The sequence below is a fragment of the Callithrix jacchus genome, chromosome 20 (assembly GCF_049354715.1).
Source record: "Callithrix jacchus isolate 240 chromosome 20, calJac240_pri, whole genome shotgun sequence".
NCBI lineage: Eukaryota > Metazoa > Chordata > Mammalia > Primates > Cebidae > Callithrix > Callithrix jacchus.
This window is the reverse complement of record NC_133521.1, coordinates 41,112,610-41,132,937: the sequence shown is the minus strand read 5'-3', so window position 1 is coordinate 41,132,937 and position 20,328 is coordinate 41,112,610. Positions and strand designations below refer to the sequence as shown.

The 20,328-nt window shown below is 43.1% G+C and overlaps 1 protein-coding gene across 3 annotated transcripts in view; it reads right to left on the bottom strand.

Annotated features, from left to right (window-relative positions):
• Nucleotides 1-20,328, bottom strand: part of CDH13 (cadherin 13) — a 1,362,211-nt gene that overhangs the window by 303,646 nt on the left and 1,038,237 nt on the right. For all 3 annotated transcript variants that reach the window (XM_078357844.1, XM_078357843.1, XM_008986283.5), the window contains one exon: nt 13,762-13,940. In XM_078357844.1, the coding sequence (XP_078213970.1) occupies nt 13,762-13,940 (179 nt within the window). The remainder of the gene's footprint in view (nt 1-13,761; nt 13,941-20,328) is intronic.

Below are 20,328 nucleotides of genomic sequence, written 5' to 3'. Positions count from 1 at the left end.
TTTCATGGCCAATGTGAATGGCCATTAAGCTAATGTATTTCATAGCCAAAAGTTAATGTATTTCACATGTCATCTCCTTCAAGTCCCCCAAAGCTAATATATTTCACCCATCATCTCTTTCAAGGCCAAAAGCTACTGTATTTTACACCTCCGTCATCTCTTTCAAGCCCCCAAGCCACGTAAAGAAGTTTGCATCCATTTCCTGTTGCCACTGTAACAAATTACCATGTCCTCAGTGACTTAAACACCACATAATATCATCCTCTTACAGTTCAGGAGGACAGGAGCCCAAAGCGGGTCTCAGTGGGCTAAAATCAAGGTGTGGGCAGAGCTGCAATCCTTCTGAATTTCTCTCCTTGCCTTTTTTTTTTTCCTTTTAGCGGCCAGAAGCTCTGTCTACAGTCCTTCCATAACAGGCCCTTGTGCCATCTTCAAAGCCAGCAGTCCAGCATCTTTAAATTTCCAACTCAGCCATTCCCACCTCTGCCTTATTAAGACCTGGTGATTATATCAGGTCCCATTGGATAATTCAGAATAAGCTTCAAATCTCAAATAGTTGGCTTAATCCCTTCTACAAAGTCCCATTTGCCCTGTAAGGTAACCTATTTACAAGTTCTGGGGATTAGGAAGAGGACTTCTTTGAAGGCAAGGAGGCATGATTCCATCTTCCACACAAGCCATGCTATGAGTTCCATTTTACAGCTAAAGTAACCAAGGCTCAGGAAGGTGAGGTGACTTGTCCAAGGCCACACAGCTAATAAGATGCAGAGCTCAGATTCACAGCTCTGTGAATTCCCCATGCTCTGAGCCACTCTGCCACACGGGCTTTCTAATGGAAGAGCTGAGGGAAACTGAATGGAGCTTTTCGAATGTGTGAAAAGTCTCAGAGCAATGAACACAGGAATCCCCGAAATGAGCCTGATAAAATATAAAGTTGTCCTTTAGATGTTTGTCAAGATTTTTCCATCAATATGGCTCATGCCTTTCTTTAGCAGCCCAAGGGAGTGGATAGAGCAGCGGGTATGGGGTGAAATCCAACATGCTGGTTCTCCAGTGGGTGACTCAGGCAAGGCAGGTCAGCCCTTGAGAACTCCATAGCCCTCCTAGTAGAGTAGAGGCACTTACAGAGCTCCTGTGAGTGCTACGGACCTAATGTAATGCCTGGAAGAAAAGATGCTTTAACTGTTCGCGTTGTGGCTGTCCAATGCCGAGCACAACATAAACTTTCTTGCACATATTAGGTAGTCCAACATGTAGAAGAAGTAAGAATGGAGAAGTCTCCTGACTCTGGCTTATTCCAGAATGCTAGAACCCAGGAGACAGAAAACTCGAATTTAGTACTCTGAGAGTCTTTCTTGGAGAAAAATCAGCACCAATTTGGAAGACATAGGAGAGAAAATATCTAAAGGAATTTAATTTTGGTTTCCAGTTTTAAGGTCCATAAGCAGAGATGCCATTCATTGAATTTCAATGGTCATTTCTATAGCTGTTCTTCAAAAAGGTAGAAATAAATTTATTTCCCAAGGCTGTCTTAGAAACACACGACCACAAATGTCTATTAAGCTGCCTGTTGGAATTTGTGAAAGCAAAGTTAAGCAGCTGGTCAGCATGTCTGTGATGATCCTGTGGAGCCAAGGAAAGCCATTGTGTGGCTGTGTCACTTAAAGAAATGACAATGCTTATTGTTTCAAATGTGGATGCTTTCACAAGATTGACCTTAAACAGCTCTGAAAACGTTTGGAATGCTTTGCCTGCAATCTTAACAATATTAACGGAGACCATGATTCCTGGTACAACTCCCTCTGTTTGGTCACCAAATAAACTGGCACATATAGAAACCAGTGTCTAGGCTGGGTGTGCTTTCTATATGAGTCATCTGGACTCAGATGTGACGTGCAGGGAAAATTACCTTGGGCAGAGAGAACAGTATGAACAAAGACCTCGTGGTCAGGCAGAGAGGACGTGGCATGTTCAGGGAGGCCAGAGTGGACTAGAGTGGGATGGGAGCGTGGGATGAGACAGTGAAGAGAGGCAGCAGGGCTGGACCACATCAGAGTTAGACTCTGCTTTATATTCTAGAGGCAACGGGGAGCCCCAGAAGACTTTGAAGGGAGTGACATGATTCCAGTGTTTGGGAAAAAGATAATTTTGCCTACACCATTAAAAATATACTGAATAGGGGGCCAGGTGTAGTGGCTCACACCTGTAATCCTAGCACTTTGGGAAGCCAAGACCAGCAGATCACCTGAGATCAGGAGTTTGAGACCAGCCTTGCCAACATGGTGAAAACCCATCTCTACAAAATTAAAAAAAAAAAAATTAGCCAGGCATGATGGCAGGTACCTATAATCCCAGCTACTCAAGAGGCTGAGGTGGAAGAATCGCTTGAACCCAGGAGACGGAGGTTGCAATGAGCCGAGATTGCGCCATTGCATTCCAGCCTGAGTGACAAGAGAGAGACTTCATCTAAAAAAAATGATTAAGAGTATTTTTTTTAACTACAAAAATAATATGTGGTCACATTGCACCCCAGCTAGACAATACAGATAACAGCAAAAGCTGGTGCTCACCTATTACCCTCCTAATCATGTGCTTCATTAACTCACGGACTCTTCATGACAACCCTTTAAGAGAGGCATCACTGTGATTTTCAGTTGAAGAAACCAAGGCATAGTTTTAAGCCGAAGGGATTTGCTCTCTATCTTATGATAAGAGAATTCTCAAGGAGCATTAAAAACGATATGGGAGAAGAATGTTTCATGACATACAAATCATAATTAGGCTACTCGTTGTTCAAGCTAATGACGTTTTTCTGTGACATGGCTGGTGAAAAGTGAAGTTGCAGTTTAGACTTGAGCAAGCTGGATCTGAAGATGGTCATCTTAGACACTGAACTGTGGGAAACTTAAGATCAACCATAGTCCCAGCAGGACCCCTCCTAAAACATCACACAAATCCTTTTGTACCTTGGAGCATGACACTCTGCATATACAAACAAACAAGTATCACAGCTTATGGAATATTTTGCCAACCACCTGCTCATCCATGGTGAACATCTTTCTGCATTATTAAATATTTTGCCACATCATTTCACATGATTTAGTGGAATACCATTGTAGGAACAGAGCATAATTTGTTGAACAATTCCCCAATGGTTGGACATTTCATTTCGTTCTTTAAACAAAGAGCCGACAAAAACCCTTGTTGCTGGGTCTTTGCACACCTATTTGATTACATGGAATTTCTGCATTAAAAAAACACTAGGGGCACTTTAAAAAGCCATTTGATTCTTACTGCCAAAGTACTCAACAAATGACCTGTATTGATTTGTATTTCCACCCCAGGGCAGGAGAGAGCCTGTTCTTCATAGCTTCCCAAAACCCAACTATAGAAGCCAACTGGGCTCAGCAACCTGGAAAAAGTCTACCTGGCCCATATGATAATGGGGCACTGATGCCCATGTCCTGATCAGAACAAAAGTTCCACCAAAACTTCACTGTATTTTGCTTTTCTGTGTTAAAAATGAAGTTCAAAATCTATTTATTCTGCAAGGTACCACGCAAATAAATATCAATATCATTGATTTGCATAGTAGGAGAAAAATGCACAGGCTTTGGAGATGGGCTGATAGGGTTTAAATCTTAGTAACCAGGGTGCTTTACTGACCTCATTAGATTCCCACCAAAACCAAATGCCAGATAATGTTTTCTAGGGACTGACACGTGCTGATGTGGTGAGACACACGGTGACGTTCTATCAGTTTCTTTGCTATCACAGCCCCATTCTCAAGTTCAGGAATGACCGAAAGGGCAATGAGAGGTCTAAGAAACCTTCAGCACAATGTCCCAAGTCAGGTCCAGAGTGTCTTTTTGCCTTCAGGAGACTCTAGAAGAATCTCAGTTTTCCCTCAGAGGCTCCTTCAGCGCCTACAGAGTCTGAACCCAGTCCTCTGGGTCTCCTTAGCTCAGTCCGTCTGGTGTGAACAATTCCATGTGACTCCAAGATTCAGCTCCAGGGAGCGCCCCTCATCTGGGAAACCTTTTGCTCCCATCTCCAGCAGCCTTTAGTCCCTCCCCTCTAACATAACATAAATATCCATTCCAAGATGGCTGCATCCAATATCTAATCAACGTCTAGATGGCACTTTTTCTCTTACTCTTTTTACACTGAACTAGTTTTTAAAAATTACTGTAACCAAAATTTGAGCTTAGATTTAATTACCACATGTCTGTCTGAGGTTGTCTATTTCTTAATTGTGGGGGAAATAAACTGTGCTGTCAAAATGTGAAATCAGACGTATCACCTGTGATGATCATCTGTCCGTATAATCGAACTTCAAGGTGGTGATTAATGATTGTGATTTAATATTTTGAGAGTGGACCTCAGATATAGACACATGACCACATGCTGCAGTCAGTACATGAGACTGCTGCTATTGGAGCATTTTGGCCAATGATCTCATAGACCAGTGCTGACCAACTACAGCCCGTTGGTCAAATCCAGCCTGCTGTCTATACTTCAATGACTCATGAGCTTTAAAATGCTTTTTATAGTTTGTTACATTTTAAAAGGTTATATAAGTACCTAAGTAATGAGGGCTAAACTCTGACCTTTCTCTTCACTTGTCCAAATTCCTATCTAAGATATCTGGGGAGTCATGCTCTACAGACCAGAAAGCCTCATCAGAGGGGTTTCATTTAACCCTATATAATGTGGCTTCCTTTCCAGCCTGACCCTGGCAATAACATCAGATGACAGATAAGGAAGGAAATCAAAACATTTTAACCCCAAATACGTTTCTTTGCCACGTCTTGAAATAGTCCTGCAAAGCTGTCTCTCATGGGAAACAAACAAACAAACAAACCAACCGCTGCATTCCATAGAAAATCCCCTTTCCCTTTCTCAGGTCTTTTTCCTGATCCAAGAGAGAATCCACTAGGAGTGAGGCACCTTGGTAAGTTTGACAAGGAACATTTCCCATCTATCCTCTCTGAAGCCTGCTACCTGCTTCACCTACACAATAAGAACCCCAGTCTCCACAACTCCTCATCGTAACCTACACATTTCCTTTCTACTGATTCCAGGTCTTTAAACTCTTCCAACCAATTGCCAAACAGAAAACATTTGAATCTACCGACACCATGGAAACACACCCCCGTCTAGATATCCTGCCCGTCCAGACAGAACCAGTGTACATCTTACAAGTATTGATTAATGTCTTCTGTCCCCCTAAAATGTATGAAACTTACTTGTGGCCCGACAACCTTGGGCATATGCTCTCAGGGTCTCCTGAGGGCTGTGTCAGTGGCCATGGTCACTCATATTTGGCTCAGAAAAATAATAAATTTCTTCAAATCTTATAGAGTTTGACTCTTTTCGCTGAAAAGAATATCCTCCATTTTGGCTGTTGGTCAAGAAAGCCTAAAAGATGTACCATTTGACTTACCAAAAAAAGTTTGCTGACCTCCAATCTAATAGATGATCCTATACCTCGAAGTCCCTTTCATTGCTGAATGTGACATCATAGTGCCATATATCCAATACGGTTGACCATGCCTTTTAGAACTCCAAAGTGTTCAATTCAATAAGATGTTCAACAAGCTTTTATCCTATGGAAAGGTACAGCCACTGAGATACCCCTCAAAACAAAAGTGAAAGAAATGCGGATCCCGGGCATTTTGAGATGTCATTACGTCTTGAAACGGTCTGTCATCAGTTTGCCTTAATCTAAGTGTTGTAGCTTCTGATTGCCTCTCTGCAAACCGCTTTCCAGTGGAAGTGTGCTGCCGCTGTTCTAACCACCCAGTTCCTGAGCTGGACGCTGAGCACATTAAAGGGAGTGCGAGAGACTTACTTTCCAGAGATTCTCAACTCACTTTTCTTTCCTTAAATGATGGTCATTCTCCATATGACAGGAGCAACATTTTTCTTATTTTTCTCTGCCGCTTTGAAACCAGAAAGGAACCAGAGATTCCTTCCAAAGCGGAGGGTACCTCTTTCACTGATAGCAGGGATTTAGAGGATGTGGAGTTAGAACAATGTTATTTAAACTGGAAAATCTGTTGATGAAGCAAAACCTGCCTTAACATACTAATCATAGTTTCAGGCTGATAAATAAAAAGAAACAGCTATTGAAAAGAACTTTTTCCAAAAATGAAAACATTCTTTAGCTGTTTAGGGTACTTTGCATACAATAAAATGAAGAAATTTAAAATGACAAAACAGAGAAGCACTCTAAATTCATCATCACTCTGCATATGAAGTTATTTTTACCATATAAAATACAAAAGAAGAAAAGAAAAATCTTAGAGAATTAAACATTTGTTAAATCTGAAAAGATGAATTTCTCTTCATGGTAAAGTGTCTCTTGATTTAACATGTGCCCAGTAACTACTGATTGTCTGATACTTTAAGAAGCAGAAGAACAGAGGAAAGAAAATATGGACTGAGGTTTATTAATCTACTCAACAAGCTCAGAATTTAGATTCAAGTGATAACGCCTCATCTCTTCTCTCCATCGGGCTAGAAATCTCTGAGAATCCACTTATCAGTCATCAGGCGTCTCAACCTGTCTCCGAAAATTCCTGAACTTTGCCACTGACGATCTCTCCTTTAGCTTAACTAGTTTCCTCTCCAAGTCACAGGTCTGCAAATGCTGTGTTTAACAGAGCTGTGTTTAATGTTTAAATAATGGCGGTTTCCCATTTACAGTAGGATATAGCTATAATCCTTTGAACGACATCAGAAACCCTTTGCAATACTGTTTCAGCTCCCTGCCCTTTTCCGGTATCTCTCTAGACCATAGCCTCAGCTCCGGAGTCTGTAAGTAGCATGTGAATATACTGTGCTTTTGTCCATGCCATCCCTTTCCCACGATGCCCTTCCTTCTGCTTCTGCACTCCAGGTTCCACTCATCCATCAAGGTTTGGTTTGAACCGCGTATCTTTGTATGTGTGTGCCGCTGACCTATCTGCTTTGCCTCCATCACAGGCAGCTCAATCTTTGCATCCTGATCTCCAGCACCATACCATGAATTCAGCAGACATTTGTGGATGCTCAATACTTATTTACTAGCTTTTATCCCTGAATTTTGTGGGCTGGATTACCTCGGTGTTTCACTGAATTAAAAGAACCTGCCATAGTCTCTGCCATGTGGGCAAAGCATAAATGTACTTCCTGTAAGAGAAACTCCAACTTCTTTCTGCTCCTCTAATCTCATTGCCAATCATGAAAACATCTAATACCAACTAATATTTACAGAGCGCTTAAACGTAAGTTACGTATCACGCTAGCACTTGGCACGTCTTACTTGATATTTTCAGTAAGCCGATGAGATTGGGACTGTGATTATTCTCACTGTGGCAGATGAAATTGAGGTTTAGAGAGGTCTCACAGCTGACACAACAACAACGACAAAAGCAACAAAACCAACAACAACAACACAAACTACAGGTAGGCTCTGCCCTTGGCCCGTTTCTATTAAGGCAGGTTTCAACAAAACTGAGGTGATACGAAGAGACTAGTCATGGTTTTCTCTTACATGGACTGATGGGTCACACTTAGAGGGAATGGGGAAGTGGTTAGGGTTACCACTAGTGGAGTCCTGAGACTCATCAAGGTCTTCTAGAATTTATCCAGAATGGAGGAGCAAATGAGGCCACAAGATAAAGACTGTGTCCTTCCCCATCTCTAACCCCCCACCAATCCCCATGGCCGTCAGCAGGAGGCCTACACTCGTGGAGCTACATTTCAGATGCCAGGAATTGGCATCCTGCCTTCTGAACGTCCTATTCTACTTTATTTGCTGAAACAACTGAGCAAGTACAATTAGCATAGGGTGTTAGCTGTGTTTCATTTGCAAGGATAATGCATTATTTTAAAAATAATAAGGCAATTTATTTACATCTACTTTTTCCTTCTCAATTTTCACAGCAGCAAGTGATTAAAAAAAATGAAGAAAATTACCCCAACAGAAATATTTATGAGTAAATAGCTCGAAGAAATGGTGAGGATGCTACTATCTGAATAATTCTGGTCCCACCCACGGAAACAAAGAAAGATAATATTCCTGACAGCATGATTGAATTGTGTGTAATTACTGCCAATGTTTTAAACATGACGATAATGAGAAAAGTATTAGCATTAGATCAGAAAGGCCTAGAAACATTTATTTTCCTAAGAGTTTGACTACTGCCTCTATCTCTCATTGAAGGCATTAGAGGAAATGGTATCCTTTATTACCTTTGTTTTTTTCTGGCAGCTCGATTTGATATCATCATTTTCACAGATTTCTTTAGTATGCTTCTGGAGATGCACCCTACGTGACAATATTTTAATGTGGATCATTTTGACCAAACACATAGTTCTCTGATGACTTGCAGCTACACGTCCAAATTCATTGACCAGTTGGCATAGGGTGTCCTTCCTAACATTCTTCAGTTTTCTTCTCTGACACATTCATGGACTTCTGAATATCCCATAGCAAATAAATGCACATAAATCTAAGACTAAGTCCTTATGTAACACTTAACATGGAAAGAAAGAAAGAAATTCTCTCTGTTTTTACATTTGGCCTAAAAATTTGGGCATTATAGTTTCAGAAAATGCTTTTCCAGCTGAAAATAGAAAACAAATTACATTCACAGCCCTAATATCTTTTATTGCATGTACATTTTCACAGGCAGGCTACCACTTTCCCTAGATTATCTGGGAGATAATAGATAATAAGGTAAAGACAAATTCAAACAAAGATAGAAAAGTGCTCCGCTCAAATACCTTAAAAAGACGAATGATACTCTCTCAATGCAAATGTTAAGATTGCTTTTTAAGGGTCTCTTTTGGAAAGTGTTTCCATTAAAGAAGAAGAAAAATCCTGACCATTAGCTACTCCGAGTAGCTGCAAACTGCAGCTGCGTTCAGAAAGTTGGCAGATTTCAGTGGGTGAATTTCAGTCTAGCGACCAAGATGATCAACTAAATCAACCATTTATCAAATGCTAGAGACCTTTATCTGATTTTATTTCCTAGTGCAGCCAGACATGGTTTAAACAGAGACAGAGATGCCAGAAATGAGGGGCTAAGCATGGCTATAGAAAATAATAAAACAGTGCCCCAAATGAACCCAATTTCATTTACTAGAATATATGGCTCTTATTTTCTGCAGACACTTCCCCAAACACTTAAGCAAGAGGCACAGATCCTCCTGTCCATCCTATTCACCCAGCAGACCAAGGCACTAATTATTAAAGCAGTTTCTGTAGAAGGTAAACATGAAGTGAATAAGTTAGATTATTGAATGATTGCACCAGGGTAAGAGTAAGCTTTCAACTGAAATAAAGTAACTTCCTCTGTTTATATATCCATGCTAGAATGTAGATCCTGCAGACTGTTTTGAGATAATACAAACCCAAGGAATGCAGGTCATCACCCATCCACCCCACTGACAGATCTTTACCCAGTGCCTATTATTTATCTGGTGCTATATTTGGCCATGGGAATAGACAGACAGAACAGAAATCCAAGGTCCCTTTCTTCAGGAAGCGTATGTTCTGGCAGGATTTCCGAACAAATAAATAGATGAACTTGTAATGGCAAATGCACATGTCTTGGGGAAACTCGTCATCTATTAATACTGAGCTTAAGATACAGAAAGGGAAGAAATGGTCACTTCACCTGCTCTCAAGCCAGTGCGAATCACACTCTGTTCCTCACACCCTTCCCGCCTTTCAACTCTCAACAAACACTTCTTTGAGCATCTCTCATGTGCTAGGTACTGGGATTATGCCATGGGCAAACCAAATATCCCTCAAACTGCATGTGTGAGCATTTAATATGGTGAGTGCAGGCAGATAGTCATGGACTCTCTCAAGAACTGTGGCTGTTGACCTTGGAGCAGGACAGGAGCAGATTAGATGAGGGCACCTGCCTCAGTTGGCTCCAGGTGAGACATCCTGGGAGGGGAGGAAGGTGGGAAGAAGAAAGGATAACAACCGAAGTGACAACATAGTAAGGGCCATTTCTCCACTGCCCCATGTGACTATCCTTAGCTACAGGCCTTGTTACAAAGTGAATATATAAAAGAGAGGGAAGATGAATAGGTGGGCAGGTTCAAAGAAAAGTCCCAATGTCTGCCACCTCCCCACCCGTCTTGCATCATCTGTCTCTCCCTTGGGTAAACACTTCCTGCTGGGGTCCTCCTTGGTAGATGCACTTAAGGAAATGCACTAAATGGAAAATAAAGATGAAAAATTGTTATTGTGTCAACTGCGCTCATGTCAACCAATGGGGTTCCAGAGCATCCCCTCCCAACAAAGCAGGACACACACATTTGCTTTGTCCCTTGTTCAGGTGGGAGCCAGAGGTGCTGGTGAGCAGAGTGTGTGTGTGTGTGTGTGTGTGTGTGTGTGTGTGTGTGTAGTTTCTGTGGCATCTACTCTTGAAGCACTTTGTGACATAACTGCCTGCACTCACTATATTCATTGCTCCAACACGCAATTTGAGATAGTGTTAGTGAAGATGGGAGGCAAGGTCACAAATCTTAAAATCAACTTGAATCATCTCAAAGTCCATAGGGTCCCGAATAGGATACTTCCTTAAATGAAAGCTACATAACTCTGTAATAAATGTTCTGCCCAGCTGGCCCAGAAGTAGACTTTAAAACCACAACTAAGACAGGATGTCTTCTCAGAAGGTCTTCAGAAATAATAATAATAATAAAATCCCACAAAACTGCTGAAGAAACTATCATATCCATGTGAATCCTAAAGAAATACTGAGTCTCAATGAGAGGAAAACATTGCAAACTCTGGGAAACTTCACTGGACATGTGAAGTGCAAATTCTTTCCCCTCAAAGACAAGGAGGTTGGAGTCATGTTCCACCCCCTCAGCAAACATGCTGAAGTGACACTTGTCATAGCACTAGAAAGGAGCCAAGGCTTACCTAAATTTAGGGACATTATTTTCTTTTGGATTGCAGCGATGTTGCCTGGATCAGCATTGAACTCTGGAAACCCTCATACGAGAGCGACACTCTTTATTCATTTTCATTGATTTTCTAATTTCAGTTAAATTGCGTCGATATTTTTGGGGGGCTGTTTATGCTCAATGACTAGAAATGCTTAATTCAACTCCCATAATTACATACTTATTATGACTTAATGAAAGCCCACATGAAAAGACCATGAGCTAGAAACACATTTGTCCCCTAAAATAAACTTTAAAAAATGGGATAATATACTGTATTATCACTTTGGTTTCTAAATAGAGACATAAAATATTTTCTCTCAGAACAAAGAGAGCTGAAATGAAGAAATCACCATGCGTCATCTTCTTCCTGTGAAAGGATCTTGCAAGAAGCTTCGGGAGCATTAGGATTATAGAAAAGCTGGCGTGTGTGTGTGCATGTGTGTGTGAATGCCGAGTGGGGAATAGAGAGGCTTGGAAATTCATCACTGGCCTCCAAAAGAAAAAAAATATGTCAGTCATAACAATAGAGGGGGTTGGAAAGAGAATGGGAGATAAAATGAAGGAAATGGGCTCAATACTTTTTCTACTTTCCTATTCTTTAACTAGAAACAATTACATTTTCCAAAGGACAATCAGAGTTTCAGTGTAAATTTCTTTCTCTCTCTCTCCCCTCCAATAATTTCCTATTTCTAGCTTCTGTTTCTCATCCCTTATGTAAGATCTTAGTTTTATTTCCAACTCTGCCTTGCCTTTTCCCCCCCACATGCCAACAAACATATAATTAGGATTTTTAGGAGTGCTTCAACCATGCAAGGCCGTAGAAATACAAACATGCATATTATCACAGTCTCTGTTCTCAAGAAATTAACAGCCTTACGCAACTGTTGCCCAGTAGGACCTTGGAGTGATGGAAGTGTTCTGGGTCTGTACTGTCCAGTACAACAGCCACCAACCACATTTGACTGCTGAGCCATTGAAACATGGCTTATGTGACTGAGAACCTGCTTTTTACATCTTGATTTCAATTGATATACTTTAAAACTGCAATAACTGGCCGGGCACGGTCGCTCACGCCTGTAATCCCAGTACTTTGGGAGGCTGAGGCGGGTGGATCACGAGGTCAAGAGATCGAGACCATCCTAGTCAACATGGTGAAACCCCGTCTCTACTAAAAATACAGAAAATTAGCTGGGCGTGGTGGCTCGTGCCTGTAATCCCAGCTACTCAGGAGGCTGAGGCAGGAGAATTGCCTGAACCTAGGAGGCGGAGGCTGCGGTGAGCCAGGATCGCGCCATTGCACTCCAGCCTGGGTAACAAGAGCGAAACTCCGTTTCAAAAAAAAAAAAAAACCTGCAATAACCCCACGTGACTAGTGGTTTCTGTACTAAACAATTCAGGTCTAGACCAAGAGAAAGAGAATCTTCTTTGGAGACAAAAGACAACCTAATTAGCACATGCCAACTGCTATATGATGGTTACAGGCAAGGGTGGTCAGAGATGGGAGGAAGAACAAGAGCATGGAAGAATCAGGTGGATGAGGACAGCTTCTTAGAGGGGGTTGATGTAATCCACAATCTCTTGAGAAACGACAGCATATTTAAGAGAGGAAAGAGCAGAGGAAATGACCTTCTGAACCATGGATTTACTTCATCAAAAACACTGAGGGGAAAATCCACAGAGCCCCTGAGAAAAACCCAATAGTTACCATGGAACAGATGGTGTTGCAGAAGGTCAAGGGCAACTCCAAGGTGTCATGCCTGTGGGATGATGTCAGGAGCAGGGAATTCCAGAATGGGAGCAGATTTAGGGTGGATGGAGGATGAAGGATGGATGAGAATCCATGAGCGGGTTTAAGAATGCCATGTTCAGAGAGCCATGAGAGTCTTCTACTTAAGGTAGCTTACGGTCAGCTACAGGGTGGACCTCAAACTCAGGAAAGAACAGGGCCAGAGGGACTCATGCAGGTGGAAACATAAACGAGGTGGACGCACAGGTCCCATCTGGAGGGGACAGCTGGCCCTGGATCCACTGGAGCATCACACCTCATGCCACTGATGGTGCATGTGTGGGAAGTGCGCCCAAAGTCTCTAGGATTTCTAATTTCCAGAAAAACTGGAAATAGGCATTTTTAAAAAAGAAATATGAAATCTAAATATTTTGATATGGCAACTAACTCTAAAAGCCTAGAGCACACTGTGGTCACAACCAAAGAGCAGGTATGCAGACTGACTGGTCTAGGGGGTCACCTGCTTGTGACCTGTGGCCCAGGAGATGGAGGAGATTCCGTGGAGAGAGTCTAAAGGGAAGAGAACAGAGATAGAGGAAGAGAGAGGTTCTAAGGGAACACAGGATGCATGCAGCGAAGGGCTGGAGAAGGGAGGCACAGCCATTTCACTCTGCAACAAGGACAGCCTCTGTGACCCAACGAAGCCACCTCCCCTCCCATCCCCTCCTTCCCTTGTCCTGCCCTCTCCCTTCAAGCACTAAAGCAGGGACTAGAGGCAAAATTTACAATCACCAGGACCTAGAGAATAAGTGGCTGATGAGAAAAGAGAGGCATTAGGTTGAGTGAATATAAACAGTTCCAAGCCCTTTAGCCTTTTAAAGCATATGTTTTCCTGGGTCACATAATATCCCATTTCCCTTTATTTTTCCCCACCAAAACATGTGCAAACACCTGATTTCTGCCTTTACAGAAACAGTATAAACAGCCATTGACTGGAGCCCCACATCTTCCTTTGCGCGAAAGCCAAGTTCTGTTCTCGTGAAAAGGAAAGTGTATTCTTTTCAGCTCACCTCTCGGTCCAGCAGCGCAGGTGACACAACAGTGACAATGTCTCCTTTCTCAGGATCGATGTAGAACATATTAGGAGATGGCTTGTCAGGCGTCTGCTGACGGATATTGTACCGTAGGAGGGCGTTATCAGTGGCCGGGTCATCTGCATCAAAGGCTGTCATCCGCATCACCGTGGTCCCTACCGGGGCAGGACAGAAAGGCAGGGAATGGTTATCAACGCAGGCAGCAACAGCCAGAGTCCCTTCCCCACCCAGGCAATAGCAGCGGAGCAGTGTGCCAGTCACTTTCCAAATTAAAAAAGAAAAGTATTTCCCAAGCTTTGCTATGTTTCAGCTTTTTCCTCCTTTCCCACCCTGCGCCATCTCATGAAAAGACCCAAAATAAAGAAAAAAACTCTTTGCTGTTCAGCAGACTGACTGCTTAATTTTTCCCTCTGTTGATAAATTGTTTATTTTCAATGGCTTTCATTCCACTGTGGATGTGACTTTGTGAGAGTGGCTTTCATTTTTTTTTTTTTCTTTTTCTGAGACAGATTCTGGCTTTGTCACTGGAGCCAGAGTGCAGTGGCATGATCTCGGCTCACTGCAACCTCCGCCTCCCAGGTTCAAGCAATTCTCCTGCCTCACCCTCCCGAGTAGCTGGGACTACAGGTGCATACAACCACATCCAGCTAATTTTACTATTTTTTGCAGAAACAGGGTTTCACCATGTTGACCAGGATGGTCTCAATCTCTTGACCTTGTGATCTGCCCACCTCGGCCTCCCAAAATTCATATGTTTTACAGGCACAGTTTATATTTATAAGTGCATAAAACAAGATCTATAAGGACATCTTCACTCTGGTGATGGTAGTTAAATCTGGAGAAGAGGAGAGGGGATTGGGATTTGGCATGGTCATTGGGAGAGAAGTTGGCCTCATCTATACCGTTTTGTTTATTTTTACAAGGCGAATATATTGCTTTGGCAACTAAAATTTTATTTACAAAAAGCATAATTGTAAGTACCAATAAAAACATGCCTGCTGGTTTTGATGCTTGACAATAGCAACTGCATTGCTATCATATCTGACTTAGGGCAACCTGCCTAACTGTAACTTTTTATCCCAATTTACTCCTCTAAAAATTTAAGGCCCCATCTTCTGATTTTGAACCTGTCTGGACTCACAGAGTGAGTGGCCTAACTTTAAGAGATCAAAGCAACATATATAGTTTTCAGCAGGAATAGTCATACAGAGAAAATACTGATGTCTAAAGGAAAGATAGAAGTCATCTACTTTTAGCACCACCCATAATCCTTTCCCTTCCATAACAATGTTTCTCTAATCATCAAAGCTCGTTTCCCCCCCTCACCATTGGAATCAGATTATCAGCCATTAAGCCTGATTCATCAGATAAACAAGGAAGATCTGGCCACTCTCAAGTTTGGATCGATTTGTTAAGCAGTCTCAGTTTACTTCGCCAATGGTGCCATCCAGCCAGATGCCTCGAGGTGCACTTCCTATTCATCTTGTTTCTTTGCCCCGTGTGAAATGGTCTTAGGGCAAGTTTCGAGGTTCAGCACCAGAAAAGAACATTCTTGGCCCGTGCAGCCCCCTTGCCTCTGGAAGACAGCAGGAACAACATGGCTCTGTCTCCCACTGACCGTGCTACAGAATCTGTGTTATCAAACAGTGGTCTAGGCAGCCCCTCACAGTCTATGGAAATTGATGTGAAATGTGACACATATTAACCTTCCTGATCTAGGCAAACTTGAGGATATCCCCATCAGAAATCAGAGGCAGATTTCAGGCCAGCAATCTCACCCAGAGACATGCTATAGGGAGCTCTTTGTGGCCAAAGACATAGTAGGAGGCCTTAACCCCATCAATTCCACACCAGTCTCAGGTTAAGTACACTTGACCCAGTGCCTTACACTTAGTTAATGTCTAATGAATGCTTCATTGATTGGATTTGTGTCCTATTTAATATGCCTTTAATTGAAGTCATAGAGGGTATAAAAATGAAGTCATCATGGTTTGCAACTGACATATGCATTAAAATGATTAGAGGAAGAAAAAAAAGAACTCTTAGGCTTATGCATCTTCAGTGTTCACCGGGAAATTCATTGAGGATATCTTTTTGTTTACAGATTGGATAACGCGACATAACACAAAGCTATCCTGGAATACTCCTCAGCATACACAGAAAATGCTTTTTATTTTAATGGATTGTTACGGAACGAATGAACTTGGTCTTAAGCCTCACCTTTGCCTTAAGACATAAATGCCTCACTGGGTTTCCTTTGGTGGAAAGCCCACCTCTTCGGGAAACACTTTGTGAACTCATGTGAACAGGTTTGTAGCATTGAAGACGACGACTCTGAGGCGATGTGTCTGGGTTGAAGTCTTGACAAGCTGCTGACCATGGCCAGTTTATTTACCTCTCTCCGAGCCTCAGTTTCCCCACTGTCAGCATTCCTCCTTGGTTGCTGTGACGATCTCAAGTGATGACAGATTTCAAGAATTTGGTACAGTGCCTGGTACGTTAGGGTTCAGAGAAGGATGCCTTTTATTAGCAAATTCTGTCCTGGGTTCTGAGCCAATGATGGCAGTGCAGGGATAGGCTTCAAATACAGGAGCCTAGAATTAAGTTGTTCAAAGAAGTGGGACAACGGGCGGTAGGAGAGCCTTCTCTCTCACCCTGTCCCTTCTCCCTTCTCCCCTGCCCATGGTCTTAGCATGCAGATCTGCGGTTCTACTGTGGATATCACAACACCCCCCTCAACACACACACATGAATACACACATTCTGTAGTCTATACTACATCTCCATGTGGTCCTCTAGTCTTCCTCGAAGACCAGGCTTTACTCTGAGTCCCAACCTATCTGCTGAGTGCAATGCTTGGCTCACCAGCAGCACCCCCGGAGGAGGCTGGATCATGTTTCTCTTACTTCCGTGTTATGCAAAGGCTGCATAAACCTCCTGAATCAGCATTTGCTCAATTGCCCTCAAGGAACTCTGGTTCCAAAGGTTCAGTAGAGAAACATATTTGGGAAATACGTGAGAAATACCGCAAAGCAGGGTTCCCCTGGAGGAATTCCCAGTAACTTTATTAAGCAGGCTCACAGTGTCAATCTCCAAGAGAGGGTGGAATCTGTGGCACTCCCCAAACTTCACTGTTGATAGAACCTCTTCATTTCAAAACCATCTCTTTTGTGATGGGCCACAAGGGCCTAGCTGTGAGCTCTTGGAGGATACAGACCGTTTTGTTCATTTTGTAAGCCCCGTATCTGACATGCGGTAGGTCTTCTATCAGTGTTCTTCGGGTTGAATTGCCTTCCTGCCATTCACTGTAGTCTTGCCTCATTCCACACTGACCAGAGCCACCAGCACCTTGTCTGCAAAGAAGAATGAAAAACTGAACAACTTGCCTGGAGATTTTTCACAACTGCCTCTGAGCTCCCTGTTCAATGCGCCTTGGAAGTCCTTACTGGAATGGGATTCCAGGGTCACACACCAATGCCATGCCAGGGCTGACATGCAGCAGGTGGGCATTGGTGCAGCTGCTCCAACAGCCTGTGGGTGATGCTTGTGGCTTTCCTCTTCCTCAGCCCCACACACTGGAGACTCCATGTCTGCCACTTTTTTTTCAGCAGCCCAGGCAGCTTCCCATCCGGGCTTGTCTTGTGTTTCCAGACGGCAGAGAAAAGATAATTATATGATAGACACACACTGGGGCTTCCACAGAGTGCATTTCTGTCTTTTCCCCCGTCACAATATTCTTCCGAGTGTCAAAATAAATCATAATCACCTTGTCGCTCCCTGAACCAGATGAACCAGCAGCAGCCCCTCCAAAGGGGGGGAAAAAAACCCAGGTTGCTGAAAGCCTCAAGTCTGGCCGTCACTTTCTTTTGTTGAAGGACATGGCCTCCAGCCTGACAGGCTGATTAACAAGCGTCATCGCTTCCTCGTGGACAGGTAGCTCCTTCCTCTTGACTGCAGCTCTCTGATTAAAGCAAGAGCCGCCTGGTGTCTTGACCTTGAAAGCCAGCTTTGAAGTTTTGCTTTCCTGTGACTTCAAGCAGAGTCAAGCCCTTGAAAAAGGAGTGTGCAGATCTGACAGTGATGGGGGGTCTTCGGCTGGCCACAAGGATGGCGATGCTCCAAAACAGAGGGACAAAATTATTCTGTTCTTCACATTTCTTTGACTCCATCCCTAAACATTTCCTGATCAAAAAGTGTCAGGCTCATTTTTTTTTTTTTTAACAAAATGCTATTCCTATAAGCGAGTCATATATTGAGACACACTGGATTTCTGATAGCAGCTGTGTGCTTTCCAGGGAGAAATGTGATGTTAAAGCAAACATGAACAGAGATGGCAGATGTCACCAGGTGAACCTCTCTGATGTGACAAAATGGCACATCATTGTCAAGCATCAAATTCAGGAGAGGAGGCAGTGAGTTCTAATTCCACCCAAATGATGGTTTCTGAGATGAAATTATCTAACAGTTGTGCTTCAAAAGGAGAATGTGGTCAGGGATGCGGCACTGTACCATATTACGTGTGCATTTGCCTCTGAATCAGAAGACAAGGCTTAGACCATCCACACCTTAGGTTGCTTAGTCAGGTGAGATGGATGTAGAAGCTGCTATTTTAAATTCTAATATCTTGGGGTGTATCTAGTTAGAATGATTCTCATATGAAACTACATTTTCATTGAAGATCCTTCAGTTTGAAGGGTTTTGGGGCCTCCTGGTTCCAAGAGAACCAGATAGTTCTCCCAGGACTGAGGGATTCTAGGACAGTCCTGGGCACACCAGAACAAGTTGGTCACCCTGCAGGACAAGTTTTGCTTTCATATGTAGACACGTCTCATGGTCATGAGCAGCAGATTGCAGACGTGAGAACTGTTGCAACTGTGACTTTAGTATGTGAGACACAGCTCACAACCATTCACCCAACCAAGCACCCGAGTCACACCAACCTAAAATTGGTTTCTGACCAAGCAGGTGGACATGAGCCAGTTCTCTCCTAGCAATCCTCAACAGCAAAGAGAGAGATCTAGGTGTACAAAACCAAAGCAGAACCAAGCCAGTGCCCAGCTAAGGACCTGGGCTGTCTAGTTTTAAATCCTGGCCTCGCCAGCTGGGCTTCTCTGGGCAATTAAACCTCAACTTTTGTTGTTATTTGAGACAAGATCTCTCTGTGTCACCCAGGTTGGAAGGCAGTGGTGTGATCACAGCTCATGGCAGCCTTGACCTCCCAGGGTGAAGCGATTCTCCCACCTCAGCCTCCCAAGTAGCTGGGACTATATGAGCGCACCACTATGCCTGGCTAATTTTTGTAGAGATGGGGTTTTGCCATTTTGCCTAGGCTGGTCTTGAACTCCTGGAGTCAAGGGATCTACCCACCCTGGCCTCCCAAAGTGCTGGGATTACAGGTGTGAGCCATTGCACCCAGCATCAACTTTTCATGTACAAAAGGCTCCTCTCTCATGGGTTGTGGGAGGCATGTTGTGGGAGTGGACCACTGTTGTGGTCCATTTCCATTTCTATTCACTTCCGTTAACATCTCTCCCCAAGAACATTTTCAGACATTTGTTTCTACTTGACACCATCTCATTTATCCCAAAATGTTAATTCTACAGATATACTGTATATCTATTTATGTGCTACGGACCCTTGCAGGGTACAAACCATTGTAATATTGAATACATCTAATGTTTTATTCCCCTCTCCTAATCACCAATATGCTTTTTCTTAGAAGTAATATTGCCAGCTTTGAGAATGCACAAATTAATGAATATAAAGCCCAATTCCTGGGTGTTGGTAAGTGACGGAGAAATAAAAGTTGTATTGTAACTTTTTTGACTCTCACAATGTAGCACTCAGTTCTGTGAGGACCTATGCTGAGTGCAGAGATGAGGAAAAAGTCTTGGGACCCAACCACTTAGGGTTTAAGTCATCCTCCTTCTGGGACTCATTTTGAGGATCTACAGAAGCAGGAGTTAATTAAAATCTCATCAGGGGCTGGGCATGATGGCTCACACTTGTAATCCCAGAACTATGGGAGGCTGAGGCGTGTGGATCACCTGAGGCCAGTAGTTCAAGACCAGCCTGGCCAACATGGTAACCTCGTCTCTAGAAAAGTACACACACTCACACAAAATTAGGCAGGCATGATGGTGGGTGCCTGTAACCCCAGCTACTCGGGAGGCTGAGGCAGAAGAATCGCTTGCACCCAGGAGGAGGAGGTTGCGGTGAGCTGAGATGGTGCCATTGCATGCCAACCTGGGCAACAAGAGTGAAACTCGATCTCAGAAACAAAAATCTTACCAGGAAACAATTCCTTTTGTCCCTTAGACAAGCCTAGACACTTCTGTTGAGTGCACGCATGCAAACATCCCCTTCGCCTGGTTTTTGTCAACATTCTTGGTTACACAGCAATTAACAGTCAAACTATTGAATGAACAATTGATGATTCTGGGGAGAAGAAAAGAGGGAACCAGACTTAGATCTAGGGCAAGGTCTGGGAGATTTGGCCTTGTAACCCTTGCTCCTTTTGGGGGCCCTTCTCTCGTTTGCCCA